At 38.3% G+C, this 22,058-nt stretch overlaps 1 protein-coding gene across 1 annotated transcript in view; it reads right to left on the bottom strand.

The window, feature by feature from the left end:
* LOC103473983 (leucine-rich repeat transmembrane neuronal protein 4) overlaps positions 1-22,052 on the bottom strand; it is a 121,855-nt gene extending 99,803 nt beyond the window's left edge. The window contains exons 1-2 of the mRNA XM_008424681.2: positions 21,760-22,052; positions 8,161-9,722 (exon numbers count right to left, since the gene is read on the bottom strand). Coding sequence (XP_008422903.1) covers positions 8,161-9,722; positions 21,760-21,763 — 1,566 coding nt within the window. The 5' untranslated portion in view covers positions 21,764-22,052. The remainder of the gene's footprint in view (positions 1-8,160; positions 9,723-21,759) is intronic.
* Between the last annotated feature and the right edge of the window lie 6 nt (positions 22,053-22,058).

Here is a 22,058-nt window from a genome sequence, read left to right as displayed (position 1 = left end):
CCAATACGCAAATGACTACTGTARCTTCTGTCTTCTTTTGAAAAGGAGAATAATTTGATATCCTGAAACATGCCACAGTAAATCAGAACGATTAAAAGGTAGTTGCAGTGAAAGAAAATCTGGAATTTCCTAAAATACACACATCTAATASAMATYCTGTCACTAGATTATGGTTTTATAACTACTCAAATAAGTCTAGATTACAACACAATTGAAAAATGTGTGTAATTGTTGGTTGCGTGAGTTTATTCCCTCACAATCTGTGGAATTTCCTTCCAAATAAGGAATGTTTCTGTACCTCAACCATCAGCTTCAGCCTTTCATTGATCAAATATATTTTAACCAACATTGGAGGAATCATAAAACCTGATGAGCTGCTGCTCGCCCTTATTATGTCTTCTGCTTTCAGCTCATCACTAAATATGGTGCCAGAGATTCTCTTTGACAACATAAAAAAAAACAAAAAAAAACCATTTTGCATTTGAACTTCAGCTTGAAGCATTTCCTCTGGCGGCCCAGCAATCAGCCTGCACCATTTGGAGGTGTGAATATTTCTCCCCAGCTGGGGGCCCAACTCCAAGAGGGAGCCTTAGCGCTACTCATCTAAATGAGCACTGTGTCTGATCCTGGCATGGTGTTTCTTTGTACAATGCATGCCAGTCATGTTACCAAGAGCATTACAATGGATTGCCTCAAGCAGGGCAGAGGGCTTTTCTGGACACTACAAGCATGTTTCAAGTGATTTCTAAAGTTGAAAAGTGATGATAAATTATTGAAAGAGCCACTAAACACTGACATTAAACAATTCCATATGTCCATGCGCAACATATGGCAGCTTGAAAATGATTTTTATTGCTGCTTTGTGCACATCTACACAGATTGTTAGGATAAGTAGAATGCAGCCACAGGCTTCTCTGAGGTGTGGCTTAAGTGCGATATTATCCCTCACCTTTTATTCACTCTCAAAGGATCCCGGTTTATCCGCTTAGACGCAGCTACAATATGTTAAACTACTTTCCTCATCCATATGGAAGGGTTTAGGAGAGCAGCACTTCATCAGCAGATAGAGAGGAAGATATGAGGTAATAAAACAGAACAGCAACCTCTGTTATACAAATGGGAACACCTTTGAAAAAGGACTTTGAAACCGGAAGCAGAAAAGGAGACGACGGCTGATTGCTAGACGAGTGGTGAGAAAATGTAAACGGATGAAAAAGACATACCAAAGATTCAGCAGCTTTATAATGAGAACCACTGGTCAAACATAAAACAAAGAAGAAGGTGTAACTTGCAAAGCCTAACACTAACAATACACCTTGGTTGCGTTACAGAAAGCTATGAGGAAAAGGAATTACTCTTGCCTCTTTTCCAGGTAATGTAATTGCTGCATTAGTGATCTTCCACCCTCATTAAGCATGGATCAAACAGCAGTGTGGAAAGCAGCAGCATGGAACAGGAGTGTGAAACAGACAGGATTAGCGGATAAGAGAGATGTTTTCCCACAGTCGGCACAGTGCGTGTTTTAAGACTCCCCCTTGGTTTATTATAGACTGAAGACACTAGCATGTTGGAGTTTAACCTCTCCACTGAATTATAATTAGCTAATTCATCCTTGGCTAGTGTCCCAGTGTTTGTGTTGACACCATAACAAATGTAAATGTTTGTTTTGTTTTTTTGTTTTTTAGGGGTACTGAGGGTAAAAGGGACTGAACCCATTCTCCAGCCAAACCTTTCAGAATTTTATTAGTGAAGAATTTCACTTTACAACTACATGCTACTTTATGATGGTCTGACACATTAAATGAAAAAAATTTTGTGGTTGTACCATAATCAACTGAGAAAGGGTGTCGATCAATCCAAATGCCAATGATTTTTTACTTTACAGTATTCTTTTTGTTTTCTTTCACCAGGTGTTATTACCTAAGCAATGTTAACATTAAGATAGTGTAAAAAAACAAACATTTCAAAATGACACTTTAAGATTTCTCGTACATTCTTGTTCCAAAGTTCCAAAGATTTATGAGTAGAACACAGCTTGTGTGAATTTTGCTATGCGCATTTGAAAACTCTTCATAGACAACTATGGGAATTCAAGATACAGATAGTTAGGCTGAAAATTATTAACACACTTGAAATAATTATTAGGTAATCCATTCATTAGATCAGGGTTATTCTTCTGAGTGGAAGTAATAGCAAGACAGGACCGGAGTGATGGCAAAGGAGTGTTATGACCTCAAGGTGCAGAGATCATTGCAACACATGAAAAAAAAAAAAATTGTCACAATACATTTTAATTTGATATATGCATTTAACTGTAAATAAATAGAAATTTGTCAGAGGTATAAATAATGTTAAGCCTAATGTTGTACGAGGTTTTACTTACAATCTCGCTTGATCAATGAAAAGATATTGCATAAGTGAAAAAGTTAAAATTCTTAATGCAAATGTACAATACTATTAATACAGAGAGCAGGTATATTTAAGTGTAAAGGGCGAAAAGCTAATCATTACTATTGATTTTTCTTGAACAAAATTCTAGGATTAATTGCAATTAAATATTGCAAACCTTTTTTTTTCATCTTGGTGAAATTGGGAATTAGTGGGGTGTAATCAGCACAACATAAATACTACTGTCACAAATAAGCACTGGAAAAACATCTAGTTTATTGCATTTTTTTAATTAATTTATTCATTCATTCTATTAACTGTTAATTATTTTTTTGTCTCTTGTAATAATAGGTTAATGATAAATGGTGCCTGTGTAAAATGACCTAGTCCAGGTAGTTTGTATGTTCATTTATCTATTTATCCATTTCATTTATTATTTTGCCTATTGATTAATTGTGATTGTTCATTATTTAACTCTGGTGAGAAATGAAGTGGGATGTCGTCAAGCATTTTTTAAATTCATTCGGAGAAGTAATATTTTTGTTGAGATATCAGTTTAGAAATGTGCAAATTGTTGCATTTTCAATTTCAAGATTTATAATTCATTATATATTCATAAATGTAAAAAAAAMCGGATCTTTCGTTACATCTTTTACGAAATGAAAACAATGTTCTCTCATTGGTCATTTTCAGGGTTCTGAACGTGTGTGTTCAAAACAAAAAAATGTATTCAGGGCATTTACTTGAACACACATTAGCATTCATCCCTCAAACGCCTAAATGAATGACTTGTCAAGATTTTAACTTGTTTTCTATGAAAGGAGAGGATGTGATACAACACAAATGATTATGTGTTATTCTCCTGACAGTGCTCAGAGACAGATATGAAGAGGAAATATAGTGTTGGAATGACTGTGGGAAAATCTTCAATATCAAAACATCACGTTTCCTCCTCTAAAATGTCACTATGAGCTATGAGAAGTGCTTCAAATGCTTCTTTGCAACACTTTAAAAAGCCAGGTGTCATGTGCTGATCTAGTTCTGTGGTGCAGTTAGTGGTTCACTGGGCTTTGAAAATTGTCAGCAGGAGTATCAGAGAAAGTTGTTGGAGTCAAAAGGGTAAACAGGAATATAACAAAGAAAAAAAGGAGGGAATTTCAGAAGTGGCACTGAAAGGGGAAGGCTTGAATCAACCAGACAACGTGGGCTCATCAAAGAATTAGACTCAACACCAGCTAGGATTTCTCAGCCTGTTTTTAACGTGCATAATTTTTTTCTTAGTACAAAAAAATTCAGCAAAAAAATAAAAATGTTATTTATTATTATTTAATATAATTATTGGAAAAATCTATACGTTTAGATATACATTTAAGAGACAAATGTTTGCATTTGGTCATTTTCATGGCTACCTGCTTCTCCTCTCTTTTTAAAGAAGACACCTAATAAGGAGCCTGAGTCATAACCTAGAGAATGGAGGACAAAGAGCCTAAGTCAAGCACCTATCAGAGGCTTTAAAAAGAAGGAAAAAATTCAAACAAGTTCCTTCTCGTATTTCCTGCATTTAAACTGTAAAGAGCCACAAATCATCTTGGGGAAATCTGATGATAACCATTTCCTAGACCCATCAATATTTCACAAAAAGGCAGGAAAATGAAGAGAGAGGAGAGTGCATATGCTATTATGTAGTGTTGCCAGATTACAAAATGCATTGGGAAAAAAAAAAGTGCCAGGAGGCATAAAATGATGTTCTGACACATAAAAGAGGTGACATCAAACATGAAATCAGGTGAAGTCCACTGCGCACCTCAGGAGTGCAGCTACAGTGGAACAGATAAAAGGAAAATCAAAATGAAATGACGGGGGGGAAAGTCTGCTCTGATTGAAGTGACACAAGGAAATGAGGATTCCACTATCTTCTGATATTTCACTAAAAAGGTTGCCAAACACCCAGGCAAGTGGACCTGAGAGAGCAATGACAATAATATGAAGAGGTTGCTATATACCGTGGCACAAAAATCCAGATTGAAAAGAATGGCAAAAGTGACGGAGGAGGAATAAGAAACTCCGGCTCAAGGATGAATGAACATAAGCCGCTACGCGCCTAACGGCGGAAAGCGGAAGCAATGCTGCGAGGTGGGCAGAGTGCTGCAAGCGCTGCCATGTTCTGCCCAGTGATTTATGTCTACACTAAGGCAACAAAATGTAGAAACAAGATCAGAGCACATTCTGAGATGAACTCAGGACTTGGTGGACTGCTGATGGATAGCTCCTGTCTTAGCATTCCACCATTTTGTAAGGTGAGAGGGAAGGACAGATAAGGAAAGACAAGGTGTATTTTCAAGAGTATCTGCAAAAGACTACACAATAAAAAAGAAGGCTGAGATGTGTTAAGATGTTTATTGTGAACTGATTTCACTTATACTCTAGTTTAATGCTATATTTTGCATAACATAAGACCTAAATGTAAATCCTGGAATTAATAATTCCCTTAAAGTATGTTTGGAAACATTACTTCAGGGGTTAGCAATTCTGCAGCATGTTTTCTATTTTTGTCTGTTCTATCTGAGATAAAGTATTAGGTCCCTGTAGAACAAAGTGATAGGGCGAAGTGATGTGAAACAGTCGTTTGGAGCAGGAAGACATTTAAGACAAGCTGAACAACAGCCCTTTAAGACCAGAGTTGCCCAACTCTATCCTCGGGATTCGATAAGAGCTGATTAAAAGGCGACTCAAACCACAGCAGAAAACATCTGCATGGTGCACAGCCAAGTGTTTGTTTGCAAAAATAAAAAAATCTACTTTTGGGGAAGATGCCAAGTAGGTGTTCAAAAGGAAATAACATGTGTATTTTAAATATGTTTGTGACCCACTATTATGGTTAATACAGTACCTCCCAAAAGTAAATTCAGAGTTTATTAGTTTTGAATCTTTCTGTATATTTTGACTGGATTGACTATATATTTGTGTATATAAACTGGTGTTTTTAAAAAGTGCCTTGAGATTACATTTTATTGAATTAATACATCTGGTTGCACAGACTTTTCTTTAGGGGTACTGAGGGTAAAAGAGGACTGAACCCATTCTCCAGCCAAACCTTTCAGAATTTTATCAGTGAAGAATTTCACTTTACAACTACAAGCTACTTTATGATGGTCTGTCACATTAAATGAAAAAATGTTGTGGTTGTACCATAATCAACTGAGAAAAGGCCTCGATCAATCCAAATGCCAATGATTAGTTATTTCTGCCCTTTGTGATTTGCCTATCATCTAAAACTATGAAATAAAGTATATTGAAAACTAAACAATTTAATAGGAAAGTGACATGGATATGTATGCAATGAACTACAGCCAAACATTTTTTATTAGTGCATATGTGCCTCCACCTACAAAATATTTCATATATTAATAGTTAGGTTTGTCACCAGATTTGATAATGAGGATTTTAAATGATTAATATCACAGACCCTAACCTCCCAAACTCTAAACTAAAGCATTTTTCCTGTCCAAAGTCTGCCAAGTTAAAGCATAGGCTGTCCACACAACTTGTTTGATCTTTTATTTTCCTCTAACAATCGAAGCAAGTTTTACTTCACAATGATGTTCACAGTTAAAAGACAGACTGAATCTGCTTGTCTGTGTATGACTGACTCTACGTTGCTTAGACAGCTGTACATGTAGTGAAGAGTTGTAGAGATTCAGCTAAAGCAGTCATTACATTTTGCAACTTTTCAAAGCAAAGTGCTAATTTTAGAAAGCAGGTGAGCAACTTATTTTGTGAAATGTGCCCATACTGAATGAACTAGAACAGAAAAGTAAATGTATGCTAAGGCTGARAACATTGACACATGCAAGCGATTGATCTAAAAAGCCTAACGTGATAATACTATATAATGCAAATTAATTGCATAACCTATTATGTCCTCTCTACCTGGTTCACAGCAATCTTTGGTCAACAACGCAAAGTCGCAAATACGAGTGAAAAGATGAGCAAGTTGAGTCGAACTAGTGTGCTCAGCATTAAATGCAGCTTGATAAACCTCCCTGATAGAGCTGTGGATAAAATCAAGGTGGTATGTACAAATTGCAACAATAAATTCTGTTTTTGGCAAAGCGCAAAGTGTTTAAAAGACCATCTTTGAGAAAAGCACATTTTCGCTGACGCTGGCAAAGATGCTAATTCAGGGCGATTTTACAACATCAAGCCATGCTTGTCAGACAACGCTGACAGGGTGCAGCTGTAGAAACTTCAACAAAAACTATTGTAAAAAGAATACATAAACTGTACAACATCAATGAGGCAGCTAAAGCACAACAGCTGGCAGACGCCACATTTACTGCCTTTTCCGGATACCCCTGGACATCCGTGGGTAATCACAAATACCGCGTGGCTACTACACACCAAATAGATGAGWAGTGAAACCACATTTCTTCACCTTGTACGTGACGAAAAACAAGGACAATGCTGCTGACGCATGCTTCAATATTTACATTTCAAGCTTGCAAAGTTAACATAGTGATTCATCTTGATTAATTAGTCCTATAACGTGATTAATCTGATATGTTTTAATCAACTGACAGCACTAGTTTATGTATGATATATAAAACACGTTATCTGAAAATAAATAGCAACCATTTTTAAATTAGCCCAGCATTTCAGTAAGTTCCTGCATAAACAGTATCATGTTTTCAAGTCTGCAGCCAAATGTGACATCACAGAAATATTTGAGTAGCTTTCTAAACCTAATTAACCTAATTTCCTAGCAGTACTTTTAGGTTGGACCACACTAGTTCCTTTGGGAATACATGGAAGAAGAAACCCCACGACATAGGTGGTAAATGAGCTAAAGGCCCAATAATCACAATTCTAATGTGATCAGTGAAATAGTGAATAAATGTAAAATGTAACCTGGAAAATGAGAGGTAAGTATTTCTTGGAATAAGAGCTTTACCTTATCCTTATACTGTGGGTCAAGTACATAACAGGAGGGTAAGTGAAAGCAAGCGGAGAAACGTGTTATTCCAGCATTGATGTGGTGTGTAAATACTTTTTTTGAAGAAAATCACTTGCCTGTGTGTAAAACATTTCAAAGGATTCACACTCCTTTAAGGACTATCAAAGACTGCTTCTGTCTGTGTGCAACAAATACTTTTTTTCCCTCTTCCTCCATGAATGTGAATTTAAGTGTCAACGGCCAGTGAAAGTATTCATTTCAGTTTATGCTTGACTAATCAATTAGCCAAGTGAGCAAACAAGCGAGTAACTACAGCCATAGTATAAAAGGGAAGGAAGGAAAGCTGAAAGGCAATGCTGTTGGGGGACTGCGGAGCTTTTCAACAACTATCTTGAGTCATAGCTGTGTCAAGAAAAAGTGTGAAGTCATTTGCTCTGAGGAAGCTCCATTTAGCAGGAAAAAAAGAGTACTACTGTCATTCACATCCAGCATGTAGGTGCCGTCTTTAAGATTTAATGCTGACAAAAAATGTACTGAAAAAAAAGCATACCAACACAAAGAAAAAGCTTGTGAAATCTAAATAAGGACATACATGGTCAAATAGCACAAACCAAAGAACATATAGTGAGACAATAACTTTCATTTTGTCTGTATTTCCATGCTGTTCTGTGACATAGCAAACAATGCATGTAAGAAGAGATTGGGTTTAGGTGAAGCACCCATCAAAAAACATGAAGTATTACATTACAAGCAAAAGAAATGCCTGTGCCATCATTTTATTCTATTAATTTGAGCGCACTGTTAGTAGTGTGTCATACCTCGCATTCTCGGGAGCCTGAGATGGTATAGGTGCACGGTCCAGTTCCATTGACGAGCACATCCATGGCCTCAGAATTGTTGGGCTTGTAGTCCACATAGTACTCCTGCAGAGGGGAGCTAAGGGTGCGCTCCGTTTCTCGTGGTTTCTTGCGACGCTTGCGAGCCGCGGCAGAGTGCTCCTGGAGCTGTTTCACGCTGTTAGGGTAGCGCTTCCAGGACACATAAATTACCAAGAGGATCATCGCAACGGACAGAAACAGGGCAACACTTCCAGCCACAATCTTATGGAAGGAGACGGGCTCCAAGTCTTGCTCTGGAGGAAGTGCAACAGGTGGGGTAACTGCCAAAGAAGTAGGACCCCAAAGAGATCCCTCAGATCTCTTTCCCGAGCTAGTCGTCAAAGCCAGAACAGATGGGTTATGTTCTGTCTGTACAGGGACACTGGATAGGTTTGGAGTAATGTTCACTGTGATCACTGGCCCTGGGTTGGATTGGCAAACCCCAAATGCTTCAATCGCATCCATCACTTTCTCTCCTTGAGCTTTCTTGGGAGAGGCACAAATCATTGTGGTCTCTTTTGCCCCTCTAAAGTTTCTCAGCCAAGCCACAAGAGGACAGATGGAAGGGCTACAGTCCCAAACATTTCCTGCTAAACTAATCATGGTCAGTGAGATCCAAGCATCAACAACCTCCTGAGAAACATTTGTCAGCTTATTAGAGTCCAGGTTGAGCGTCTGCAGGTTTGGTAAGCATTGGTAAACTATGGGATCTACTTCTGTCAGTTCATTCCCTGACAGATCCAGTTTCTGGACAGAGGCCCAGGTCCAAGTCAAGCCCTGGCTCATTGACCGAATGCGATTCCACTGCAGGTAAAGAGCCCGTAGATTGTAGAGTCGAGGAAAATGGGAAAAATTGATCTTGGAGAACTGATTGTGCTCCAAATGCAACTCTGTGAGTTTGACAAGTCCAGAAAGTGCATTTCGGGTGATACTCCGGAGGCGATTGTAACCGAGATCAAGGAATTCAAGATTTCTGCAATCTTGAAAAAGACGCATTGGGAGAGTTTTTAGTGAATTAGATCGTATGTGAAGACTAAGAAGTTTACGTAACCCTTGGAATTGCCCAAGTTGCAAGGCTTGCAGTTTATTGTATGACAAGTCCAAATTTCGCAAATTAGGGACAGGATGAAATGTTGTATTATGGAGAGATGTGATCTTGTTCGAACTTAGAATCAGTTCTTTAAGCCTGCGGACCCCCTGGAATGCCATTGCATCCACAGAGGCAATGTAATTATGATCCAAGTAGAGCCAAATAAGGTGGTTGAGGCCAACAAACTGTCCTGCGCGAAGACTGGAGAGGCTGTTGTACCGCAGCGACAGGCCCTCACAGCCTCCTGAAAGGTTCTTGGGGACATCACGAAAGGCGCTTGACTCACAGTAGACAATTTTTCCATCACAGCGGCAACTCTTAGGGCAGTGGCGATCACTTAGAGATGGATTTGCCGCTAGCCACACCTGCATCAGGAGTTGGAACAATAGCCAGCGACGCTGCAGAGCAGAGCCTAAAAAAGAAAGAAAAGCAAGGTTAGAAAATAAGATAAATGTTTACTTTCCAATTATGTTTGAGATTAAAATAGAATTATTTTATTGAACAAATACTTTTTTCATTCAAATGCCTACACTTGATTGCAAGCACTTGTCCTTGTGACCTCATTTGTCTCTAAAAGACAAAGACAATAAAAAAAATGGGATTTTTACGAACATTAAGATGAGATAACTTGTCTTGATCATCTTGGCTAAAACATTTGAATTCAATCCAATAATCGTTTCCTACACATTTGGATTGTTACTTTAAGTTCTTCAGAAAAGCAAACAAAGGCTAAAATGTAACGTCAACAAATAAATTGGATTTTTGGAAGTCTACTAAATCACTAATAACTGGGGAAGAAATTCAGCCCAGAACAGGAGGCATAAGAAACCATTTTATGGCATAACAAGTCCCTGTATAGCAGGAAGCCCATTCTTTCAACTCAAAAGCAAAACCAGCTAAATGCGACTACATGTGCAGGCAGAGTTAATATGCCCCGTAGACAGTCCTATAAATATTACCAGAGTAGAGGATGTGTAAAGATCCAGAATATATGCAATGTACCAGATGCGCTTAGCATCAAAGTGAGGTGGAAATACCAAGGGAGCCGGTAGAGAACAACAGGGCTAAAACCCACGTCATCATAAGACATAAAAGCAAAAATAGCTAAATTTACATTTAATTAAATTCAATAAATTGGCTAGTTGATGCAAGCAGCACAGATAGGGAATATGTTGGGGGAAAAAAAGACTTTAAATGAGACTAAGTGACCAGACAAAATGAAGACTGCCACTGCAAATCACCAAAGAGACCTACAGCCACTGAAGATGTAAGGTGGAATGTCGAGATTAAAACACACAAATCGTCTATCCATATTTAAATATAAACTGAAAGGTTTTAAGGTCTGAAACTAAATGTAAGCTTATTTTTCATCAGACTAGAGCAAACACAGCACATCACCACAAACAACATGCCTACAACCAGTAAGCATGCGCTAGAAAGCTTGCAAAAGATGTAAAAGAGAATTGACAAGAAATATTGTCAACTCCAGGACCATTATTTGACTCCGTCTGAAAAGGAACTATAAATTGAAACAGCATTGTTAAGTAATTGAAACATAAATGCAGTTTAAAAAAAACCCTCAATACCATGTTACAGTGTACAGTAATCTTTATTGCCATTCCTGTAAACAGTTTAATCTTGTAAACATCTTACCAGTACAAAGAAGGAGGTGATTTTAATTACCACCTACTGAAACTACCTGCTAAAACAAGGTAGCTCCAGGAGCAGAATTTTTAAATTACATTTTTCAGAAAAGGTTGCTTTCTACCCTGCATTGTAGGATCTGTACTTTTTTGTCACCGTAATAAAGCCAAAATTTACACAAAAATTGTGAAAGAAGCAATAAATGAACAATGGTACAATTGTACAACTAAATTAAATTTAAAATCTATTAAACAATGTCCTTAAAATGACATATTCTATCCAGAAGATGTAAGGACTTTTTAAGACCTTATACAAATATCCTGAAATGTAACAAATAGCTGTACTTAAACTTTATCACATCCCTGAAATAAGATATTTCAACTTAGCTTCATCAAATGCCAGAGCCTAACCTCAGACTTTCTTCTTAGGATTCTGGAGAATGCAAAAAACAAGACAATACACACACACACGCGTGCACACACACACGCACACACACACTCGCTTGCTGAACGTCATGCCCACACTAATCCACAAAACTGGCTTCCAGGTAGTTGTTTGATTCTGCAGAGAGGTGTTGTGAAATTCCATTCCTCTGGGGATATAGTGATGTTTTTGGACCAGTGAAAAGCAAAAAGTAATGATTCAGACTGAATCTGTTCTGCTTTGGTTTGGTTAAACATGAAATGACTGGAGTCTAAATTGAAACGCCTCCAGGACTGTAGACACAACTATCACTCCTTTCATGCTGATTTTTTTTCTGTGCTGAGTAAAATCTCACTCTCCATGACTGATCTTCTTCTGCAATTGGCACTGTGATTGCTTTTGGAAAGACTAACTCCAAATATGGATGAAGATATGACTCTGGAAACGTTATGCTGCATTGATTGTCGGGCTATATTTACTACAGAGGAGACAAAACTGGATGCCATGGAATTCGGTGAAAGGTGTTCACGGGAACAGAAGCTCAGAAGACTTTTTTTCAAAAACACAGATTTTATACTCCAGATTTTTAGTTCAATAAAGCATATAAAACTACTCAGAAAATCAGATATTTTACACATGGATAGTTAGTAAACATACACATACCCAAAACAGGTCACAGAACTTAGTCTAATAATGCAACATATCAGATTTGTGTATTCAACACGTACTTTAACAAAAGTCCCCATCTTTTTTTTTCGATTCTGTGCTGAATACTGATCCCACATGTCTGCTTTAATGGTTGTTCAGGTAAGTTGGTGTACAGGTGTTCCTTTATTAAGAACAGCTACATTTTACACCCTGGTTGCTGCACCTGCAGATCCCAAAGAAGGTTTTACGATTCGTGGCTTGATAAAGTACCATCAAGTGCACTTTTCTTAGAAATTCTGCAATTTAACAAAACTGTAGGAATAATGAACACAAGCCGCTTGTGAAGACATACTGTAAGAGCTGGGCGTGATAAATTTGGAGCATGAAATTCAAGTGTGTGAATTACATTTATTACACTACTGCAGCGACAGAGAAACTGATGAAGAAACCAGAAAATATGGACTGAGGGTGTTCATCGTTTTTAAGTTTAGTTGTAGGATTAGTTCTAAGATTAATTAAATATTTAGAACTTGAAAGATAATTCCAAGCAGACTTGGAATTAGGAAGAGCAGGAAACTGGAATGTACATTTTGGTTTTCATAAGGGCTGGAGCTTGGAGAAGGGGAAGGCATAATCCCATAGACACAAGACATAGTAGCTAGCATACATATATTTTATTTTACATTTAATAACCTTACAGTGACAAACTTTAGTGGATTTAGTAGAGTTTTCTGTTTTGGACAAAAACAAAGTAGCACATTTAAAATGTAATTAAAAAAAAAAAATTTTTTTTTTTTTTTTTTTTTTTTTACACCAGACATGGTGTATGGTGATAAGATCATGGGGAAAAGCAGAGGCACCATAATGTTGTGAGGATGATACACAGTTTCTATCACATTGTTAAAAAAAATAAAAAATACATATAGCTGTGGTTTGCACAAGCAAATCAATCTGCTGAATACTGGAGGTTAGTATGGAAATAATTAGAGATTTCAAAGCAGAAGTTTAATGAATAGAAACACACAGCAAACTTTCTCTTTGTGTTTTGTGTTGGTTTATTAAATTTATATATGTCTATCATGTAAAATGCCAATAAAATCCATTGAGGTTCGTGGTGTTAAAAGTGACAAAATGTGAAAATAGTTTAATGGGGTTTGAAGTTTTGGTAAAACATCAAAATAATGATTTGTGGTATAAAGATAACAAAAAAGGGTATGCAACTTCCTTCAACAAACCTGTTTTCTTGTTAGCTTGGAATCAGTTATTTCCACTTAACCCCCCCCCCCCCCCCCCCCCCCCCCCCCCCCCATTCCTCTCTCCCTTTTGCCCAGCAACTAATGATCTGTCATTAAGATACATTGATTTCTGCTGGAATAGATAGTAAGAGAGAATGCTCACCTCAGTCTGCTTCTCAAGGCAATGTCATCAAGTATGAAATTTATTGCCATGATCAGAACTGAGATAAGATTAATACATGGAGATAGAAGTGATCCATCTTCTAATTAGATTACAATATGGTGACAGGTACTACCGAGAGTCCAGACTGATCGTGCCATATGTTTAGTATGTTACACTGACGACGAACCTCACTTTGAAACATGGGAATCTCCAGACTTTGGGAATACCTCTATTGCGGTCAAAGGCATAACTTCGATTTTGTCTCAATAATCTTCTGGGGATTTGTCAGATGTAAGTGCCTGACATAGTGTGGCTGAGAGGCATCATACAGCATATGGTGTCTAACATAGCCATTTAGTTCACTGCCAAGCATCTGCCGATCCCATATGGGGATTGTATGTGTATTTGTCTGTGTCTTGCAGTGTGATTGAAAGAGAAACACTTAGTGTTTGTTTTCAGAAGATTCTTTCATCATCCCTTACAGATGGAGGGAACTGTGGAGCCGCAAAGATAATTTGTGCTGGCTATTGATTATACCAACAGCTCCATCCATCATATTTCTTCATTCTGGGTCCAACAATTGTGCTACTTTAACATACACACACTGTAGAGATTGAAAGATGAGGATCACAAGATTTGTGAGAGTAGTCGATTTATTTTTGTCTAAGGCGCATAATGCGTATCAAAGTCTAAGAGGAGACAAGGTAAGAAAAGTGATGTAGACAAATGGCGGGTGCATAATCTCCCATGTCCATTTAAAATACTTAGAACCAAATGCATGTTCAAGAGTGGACTAAAATGTGTGGGCAGTTTCCACTAAACACGAATGTGAACTTTCGCTCGGCCTTGCATCCCACGAGGACGCGCAAAACAAGACTTCTACTCTGCATTCTTCCCATTTGCAAAGTACGCTTGCTTTATTAGAAGTGACTCCTGGATCACCTACAGATTGAGGCTGGCTCACAAAACACCCCTTTCCCTCTGACTGACATGGCATGCAGTTTAATGAGACATCTGTGAGCTAAGGCCTCTGTAGGCCATCTTCTGCCCCACTCCTTCCTCTAATCTTATTCACAAAGCAGCACAAGTCACCCTCCTAGGTGTCACTCAAAGGGTTTGTGTCTCTATTACCTCCCAGCTGAGGTCCTTTTCATCGTTACCATTTTTTTATTTTTTTTTTGCTCTTTCATTTGAAAGAAATTTCTCCTTTCGTCTAGCACACATTAAATTTTGCATGCCCTTGAACCCTGCAGCCATCAGGATGTTTTTGTAACTCAAAACCTATTTTTGAGCATGGAAAAAAAAAGTCTTCTTCATTCCTTTGCAACTTTTGTTTATTCCCATCTGAAGTCATTATCTACAGTAACTGGCAAAACCTTTTTTTTTTTTTTTGCATTTTGCCCCCAATTCAATGTGTTGTACATTGAGCTGGAACAACATGAGGTCACAACAATTTGTGAAGTGGAAAGAAATTTAATGATGGTTTTTGAAGTTTTTCACGAATAAAAAGTCAATGTCAGATGCATTTGTAGTCAAACCAGTTTGGTTTAATTTGATTGTGGGAAATGAAGGACAGTGGACAGTGTGTGCATAGTCGGCACAGTTCACAGAATACACACAGCAAGTGTGAGAATGTGGATGCAGTTTCAAGTTTTGCCATTAGAGCTCCTGCAACAATGTGACTGCAGTGAATGACAATCACATTGTTGACAAGAAATACACTCAGATGTGACCAAAATTTATAGGGAGTATTTATGTGTTTTCCACGTATATAGTGCCATTTTATACCACAAACAAGTAAACTAGTTGTTATTAAGATTATGTGCATGTCAAAAATAACTTTAAAAAACATTTTATACTTTGAAACTGGTCTTAAGAAGCTCCTGCTCTTTCCGACACTCTGCCTTCAGCACATCATCATAACAGTTCTTGTCCATGATGGCCATTCTTAGCAGCATCAGGCTGAAAAGCAGTTCATATGAAGAGCTCAGCACATGCACAGTTCCACCAGGTGTTGGCTAATTGCTGCTGCCGCTAGTCTGGTGGAACTGTGTAGGGAAGGCGCAGTGGAAGGCTGCTTTGTCATGCGGAAGCTCGGCTTGAGACTGCAGTTCCTGGGAGGAGCTTTGGCTAAATCCTCATATGAGCAAGCCTTTAATCAGCCCTGAATGGTTGCCATAGAAACATCAGAAGCTGCAAAACACCTTAGAATGGGTTGACGGTTTGGAAACCTCAAAATAAAATCAGAACTACAATGGGACAGCTTCCATCAAAGCCTATTCAAGTGGTAGAATATCCAAGTAAAAGTTAAGACCTGCATAAATTCAAACAAAATTTGTGCAAAGACTTGAAAAGGTGCATTCACAGAGGCTCTCCATCTGACTGAGCTTGAGTAATAGTTTGAAAGAAGAATTATCAAAGTTTAAAATGTCTAACTTGCAGATGTAATTGCAGTAAGACGTGGTAGTTTTCCAAAGCACACCAAACATTTCAGATGTATTTTGTACACAGATGTACACAGCTTTGCATTGATCTATCACATAAAATCCCACTGGAATATAGTTATTATTTACTTAATAAATATACACAATTTTGTATTAGTCTATCACACAAAGTCCCACTGGAATATATTGCAGTTCTATACTGCAATATAAATTCAAGAGTTATTTGTATGAAGGTGCTCTATGGTTTCCCTTCTTTGTTTTGCTAAAATCCATTTTTTATGTTAAACATTTTTTTTAGAATTATATGCATCAATGCTTATTATTTTACCACTTTACCTTCTACAGTTATTTCTCGTAATCCAATGCTTTCTGGGCATGGATAATAAAAGCCCAAGTTTGTCTAAAGGCATGTGCGCGATGCTTTGTTATAAAGCAGACAGCCCTGCTGTCCTCAGCAGCAGAAGATGGCTATTTCTGCCTCTCAACCCTAACACATAGAAAGAGTAAGTGCACTTTACTGCTGACCTAAAATAAAACCAAATGCAGCTTAATAACTTGGCAAATGGACTCACTAACTGGTGCACTTTGAGCGCACATGAGTGGCTCATTGCTATTTGCTGCCTGTCATTGACAAAACTGCTACCAGATTCAGTCTTGACTCCATAGAGGCTGGACAGCAGCCTAAAACATAAGGACGGATGTCCCCAAATCAGCCTAAGCCAACTCATTAGTCTCCAATTATCTGTGGGATCATACCAAAGCCAGCCAAGCCAGAACCGATGAAACAAAAGCTTGGAAATACTGTGTCATTTTGTTGCTTCCTTGTGCTTCCTAGTCCTGTTAGGTGGAACTACACAGGAAGGATTACGATCATGATTGTACAGAAATACGCTCGGGTTGCATTGCTGCCAAAGTTTGCCTGATATATAACCACTGTTATATAAGAAGATAGCATTAATGTCACCTCCAGTGACTCCGCACGCCAATAAGGGTGACTGTAACACAGCACACTGTTGTTTAGCAATGACAGAAAATATATAAAGACGACGACTTTTTTTTATTTTTTTATCACAGGAACATCTATGAATTAGGACGTTATCAAGCCGGGTTTACACAAACCATGCAATCAAACAGCTGTCTACCAATTACCTGAATTTTGTAACTATACTAATTTCGATCTCAATCTGCTATTCAGAGCCTAAATTACAGAAGCCTCGACCGTTTCTATGTGGTTGCCTAGTTACTAACATGCTTTTACAGTTCAGTCCAAACTTGTTTTAATAAGAAGGACCAGAGAGACTCTGTCATGACTTTCCATCAACCAGAAAGGTATTCATCCTTCTGATTAGCACATGAAATCTTGATTAATTTCAGTGATTACACCTCTCTCAGTTCTCTCAGTTTTGGCTCACGGGTATGACTGATGCACACACTCTGGCCCAGTAAGTGGCGGGAATGCACCTAAATTTTGTTTGACACCCACAAAGCATGTGCACAGGATTTGTTGATTATTGCAATCACAACCAATTTACACCAACAAAATCACCTCATTGCAAAACATACTGCTGTGAGCTTCTGTTAGCAACAGCATCCATTATCAAGAATCACAGCAAAACTATGCAAGTCCACATCAGAGCCGATTGTTTAAATATCTATTTATTGGTCTATTTGTTAGAATAATCCAGTTCATGCATGACCACACAATGTGTTTTAGAGACTGGGGCACACCCAGTTCTCACTGACTCAATATGCAAATAAGCAAGATAAAATTGCACAGGGTGATTAAATGGTTTCTTTCAGTTTCCCTGGTTGAGCCACCGACTAGCAAAAGGATGCCCTGGGCAGAGAGCCAAATAGCACAAACAGATAGTCACCACTGTGTATACATAACTATTAAAAAAGAAGGTAACAGTTATGATGTAAAATAAAATACCAAAAAAGCAAACAGTTAGCGTCTCCTTTGCTATTTACTAGAGTCTATAAGGGCAGTGTCTGAAGAAACAGGATGAAAAAAGATTTTAAATCAACCGTTCACTGGCGTTTTCTTAATCTTTTTTGAAATCATAACACTAACTATGTTGACTGACTTGGGTGAAATTAGGTTGTGCAGATAAAAATAAAAAGCTAATAATTGGCACTGAAATGGTTCATCACAAACTTTGTGAAAAATAATTAAAAATGCCTCAGTATTTGGATACTTTTTTGAACTTCCACACAAGCAGTTGATTTTTTCCTCCCCAATGTAAACAGAGGGGAGAGATATTGCCCTCAAAGGGCTAGTTGATCTCACTATGCACCTGCTTCACCTGACATTTGTAGAGTGCTGCCTGTGTGATGCTAGAAGGCCAGCAGAAAGCCATCTGTTGATACTATTGAAGTAGTCTGTACATATAAACAGTGCAGAGTAGTCCGTGGTCACTGATTCTATAACAGGAAACATATTGTGTTTAGATGCTGAGAGGTTGTGTGAAATGTCATTTGCATCTAAATTCATTTCTGAGCTCCGTACTCTCTCTCCACTTTAACATCCTCCTCCTGTGAGGCACATCTCTAATGACATGGTCCATGAAACATAAGTGCATTGCATGCTGTTAATGAAGAGGCTCACAATCAGCTGTTCTGGCGGAAAAACGAAGACTAAGACACAGCGCAATCATCAAATACTTGTGAGCAAAATGCACAACGGTGTGTTGCATTGACAGCTTGGATTTTGTGAACCTCGGTTTCACTCACTTCACATCAGATGTGCAGGAATTTCCTGTTTGCCCTCACTAGTAACTTTATCTGTTCAATAGCTTGTTAAAACAAAGAGCTCATCAGGGAATCTCCTGGCAGGAAATCGATGTGTTTAGGTATCTAGACATGGTGGAGGCAACTTGCTGAAGAACAAGACGACCATCAAGAAATGGTCAGGCAGTCACTTATAGATAGTCTAACTATTTAATTAAATTTACTATAATTTTAACACAACTAGTTTACACAAAATGTTCTGAGAAAGAGAACGTAACGAATCATCGGCAGTGGGATGTGGTCGGATATAACTTGTTGATGTCGGAGCTCAGAGAACACCCAGACTGATTGGACATGATGGAAAAGCAAAAAAAAAAAAAGGAAAAAATAATTAAATGAACGGTAAATATTAAAAAGATAAGCAGAATACATCTCTGAACAAACAACTTGTAAAAACCTTCAATCAGATGGGCTACAGGAGCAGAACGTAGGTGTCACCTTTGTTAATTAGCAACAGAAAACTGAAGCTCAAGTTTTCTGCTTACTAAAACTGGAAAACAACAGATTGAAAATCGGTGTTGATTTCAGCTGCACCTTACAGCTGGTAGGATTGGAATTTGGCATAAATAACATAAAATCATGAATTTGCCCTGCCTTTCAGCACCAGTTCAGATTTTTTCTTCTGGGATTTTCTTCTTTACACACTTAAGCCTCTAACCGTCTTAGCCTCATTCAATGAAACTCCAAGGCCAACCTGAGTATTGGTTTCTGACCACAGTGTACCATCTTCTGATGACAACTTCCTTCAGGAAAACAAAATATATGGCAAAACTCAACTCAGCTGATATTGATTTCTGGATGGGAGGTGTTTGAGTGAAAAAAAAATGCATCACTGACTTGCAGCAACTTCAATATGGAGTATATCCATAACTCCTAGTTAAATAACAAAGATCTGCATGTAGCTTGCATGTCCCCCTTATACATGTTTCCCTGGAAAATCTAAATATATGTTAGGTTATTTGTTTGCACTATACTGTCCTTGGTCACGGTCATTGTTCCTGTGCTTCTCATAAATTCCAAGGGAATGTTAGGATGTGTGAAATAATTAAATAAATAAAAAATGATTATGTGGGTCCAAGATTTAATATCTATCAACAGGAGGTTGCCTACACTAGCTTGGGCTTGAGCCCAAGAGATGATTTTACATTAGCAGGGATTTAATTCAAAATAAACATTCATTTGTGTTTTCTCTTTTGAACAGGTGCTAAATTAAAGAGATCAGAGATATCATGGATTTTACCTAGGTAATTAGTATTTAAACTGATGAAATGAGGCAGAATTGGGAAGAACTCCAACTGAAAGATGGCAACAAAGGTAACAAAGGTCGTCCAAAACCATTGATAGAATATATGGAGTATGCTTCAACCTACATTAGTGAGACACATATAAAAAATGGCTGTGTGCAGTTCTTGGTTGGCCCAGTAACATAGGTGTTAGAAAATAATGTAAAACTGAATGAAAATACATGCAAGACTGGAGGATTTTAATGGCAATTTAAATCTGTAAATAACACAAAGACAAGAAAAAAAAATATTTTAACTATACGGGTACAAAATGGTTTACATAGACATGAAATAGGAGCAAGAAGAAATGGAATTGTAAAGTGTGGGTACAAAATTGGTCTACAAAAAGATAAAAGGGAACATATGTGTGCAAGTATGGCTGATCTGTGTGTAGTAGATCTACCTGTAGCTCTTTGATGGACTGCTGACCTGTCCAAGGTGTGCTCCACTTCTTACCTTCTGACTGATAAGGGTGAATAATATGCGCACATAGAATTGGGATGGCTAAATGAGTGAAAGAAACGTGTGTGCATACATAAGGCACCACAATGAGCATAAACCTAGAAAAAACAGGCTTGAGCCCAGGGGCTCATATCCTCTTAAGCCTGGCCCTGTGCAGGAATTGCAGCTCCTATAGACTGTAGTGTACTGGTATGTACAGTTCATATTGATGTGGTGCAGTAACCTGCTGTGGATCAATATATCATGCTGTTTTACAATTAATGGTACAACTCCCCCAATAAACTCAAGCAACTGGTTAAGTCTAGAACGAAAAAGATGAAAATCATTGCAGAAATATATATATTTTTTAAAAGYGTTGATCAAAATAGGATTTTTTTTTTTTAATTTCCATCAGAAGCTCTCTCAGTTGGGATCAAGAGTGTGACACAGGGTGGCCTGTGGGTAAGTAGTAGTGCGCACGCGTGTGGGTAACAGAAGGGGCAAATGGTAAATACTAATTAGAAGTGAGAGTAAGAGTGGGTAGGTTAGATACAGTGGCATAATAGCCCGTTTCATTGCTACAGAAAGACAACAAGCACACACACACACACACACACACACACACACACACACACACACACRCACACACACACACACACATGCTTCATGCTCTTTATGCTAAATTTGAGTCTGCTGATAGCAGGTGCAGAACACGATGGGGTTTGCTGAATGAAAAATCAATCTGATAAAGCAAGTCCTGCACGACTGGTCCTCTCAGAGCCACACAGCTTTGGCGTGAGGCAGGACAGCAGGATCCGTGCGACGCGCCTCCAAACAGGACAATAAATGATTATGCAGAGGCACGTTTTATAAAGTTGACTGGCTTCCAAAATGCGCCGCGCATTTGCATTCCGATCCATGTCAATCAGTGCAACCGTGCACCCGAACTAGTCGGAGAAAAACAAGGGGGTGTTCTTTAATTAAAACAAGCAGGCGGATTTGCTTTCTGCATATTTTAGGGGCGGAATTTCTAATCGCATTATTTGAAAATGTGATTTAAAAGCCAGTTTTCTAAGAAAGCGAAGGACAGTGAAATGGAGATCAGGAGATTTTAAAAAAAAAATAGAAAATCACATTGCAGCTCTGCGACTAACTGGCAGCCACATTTCAGAAGCTTTTCCAATCACTTAAATGAAAAATATTAAAAATACAAATTCAGAACGGTGCGTCTGAAGTGACATTTTTTTGACGCAATCGTCCGGTTTTCATCAGCTTCTACTATTGAAAGAAGACACAATTTGATCTGCATTGTGAGAAATGGAGGCAACCACCTACGTTCAGCAAACACATTAAAAAAGGGGGAGAAAAAAAAACTTACCCATATCCGCTTATCTGTTTTCGCTCCAGCCTACAGGTTTTAATGGCTCATTGTGCGCGACATCCGAGTCCGCATGATGCGCTCTCCACAGCACACGCAGGTACCGTCCTAATCCACCGGTCCGCTCTCTCCGCGCAGTCGCTGACTCCAAAGCGCACCTGCCCTTTTTCACTCTCCCGGACCTGCGATGCTTTATCCGGTTTGGCTCTGCACCTTTTCCCGTCCCAGCGAACCGCAGAGAATGTCATTTACTTCCCGACTCCAGATTAAAGGCTGGCAAAAATCCGGCTTCAGAACTC

This window comes from Poecilia reticulata, linkage group LG12 (assembly GCF_000633615.1).
Source record: "Poecilia reticulata strain Guanapo linkage group LG12, Guppy_female_1.0+MT, whole genome shotgun sequence".
Taxonomy (NCBI): Eukaryota; Metazoa; Chordata; class Actinopteri; order Cyprinodontiformes; family Poeciliidae; genus Poecilia; species Poecilia reticulata.
This window is presented reverse-complemented; position numbering and strand designations above follow the sequence as displayed.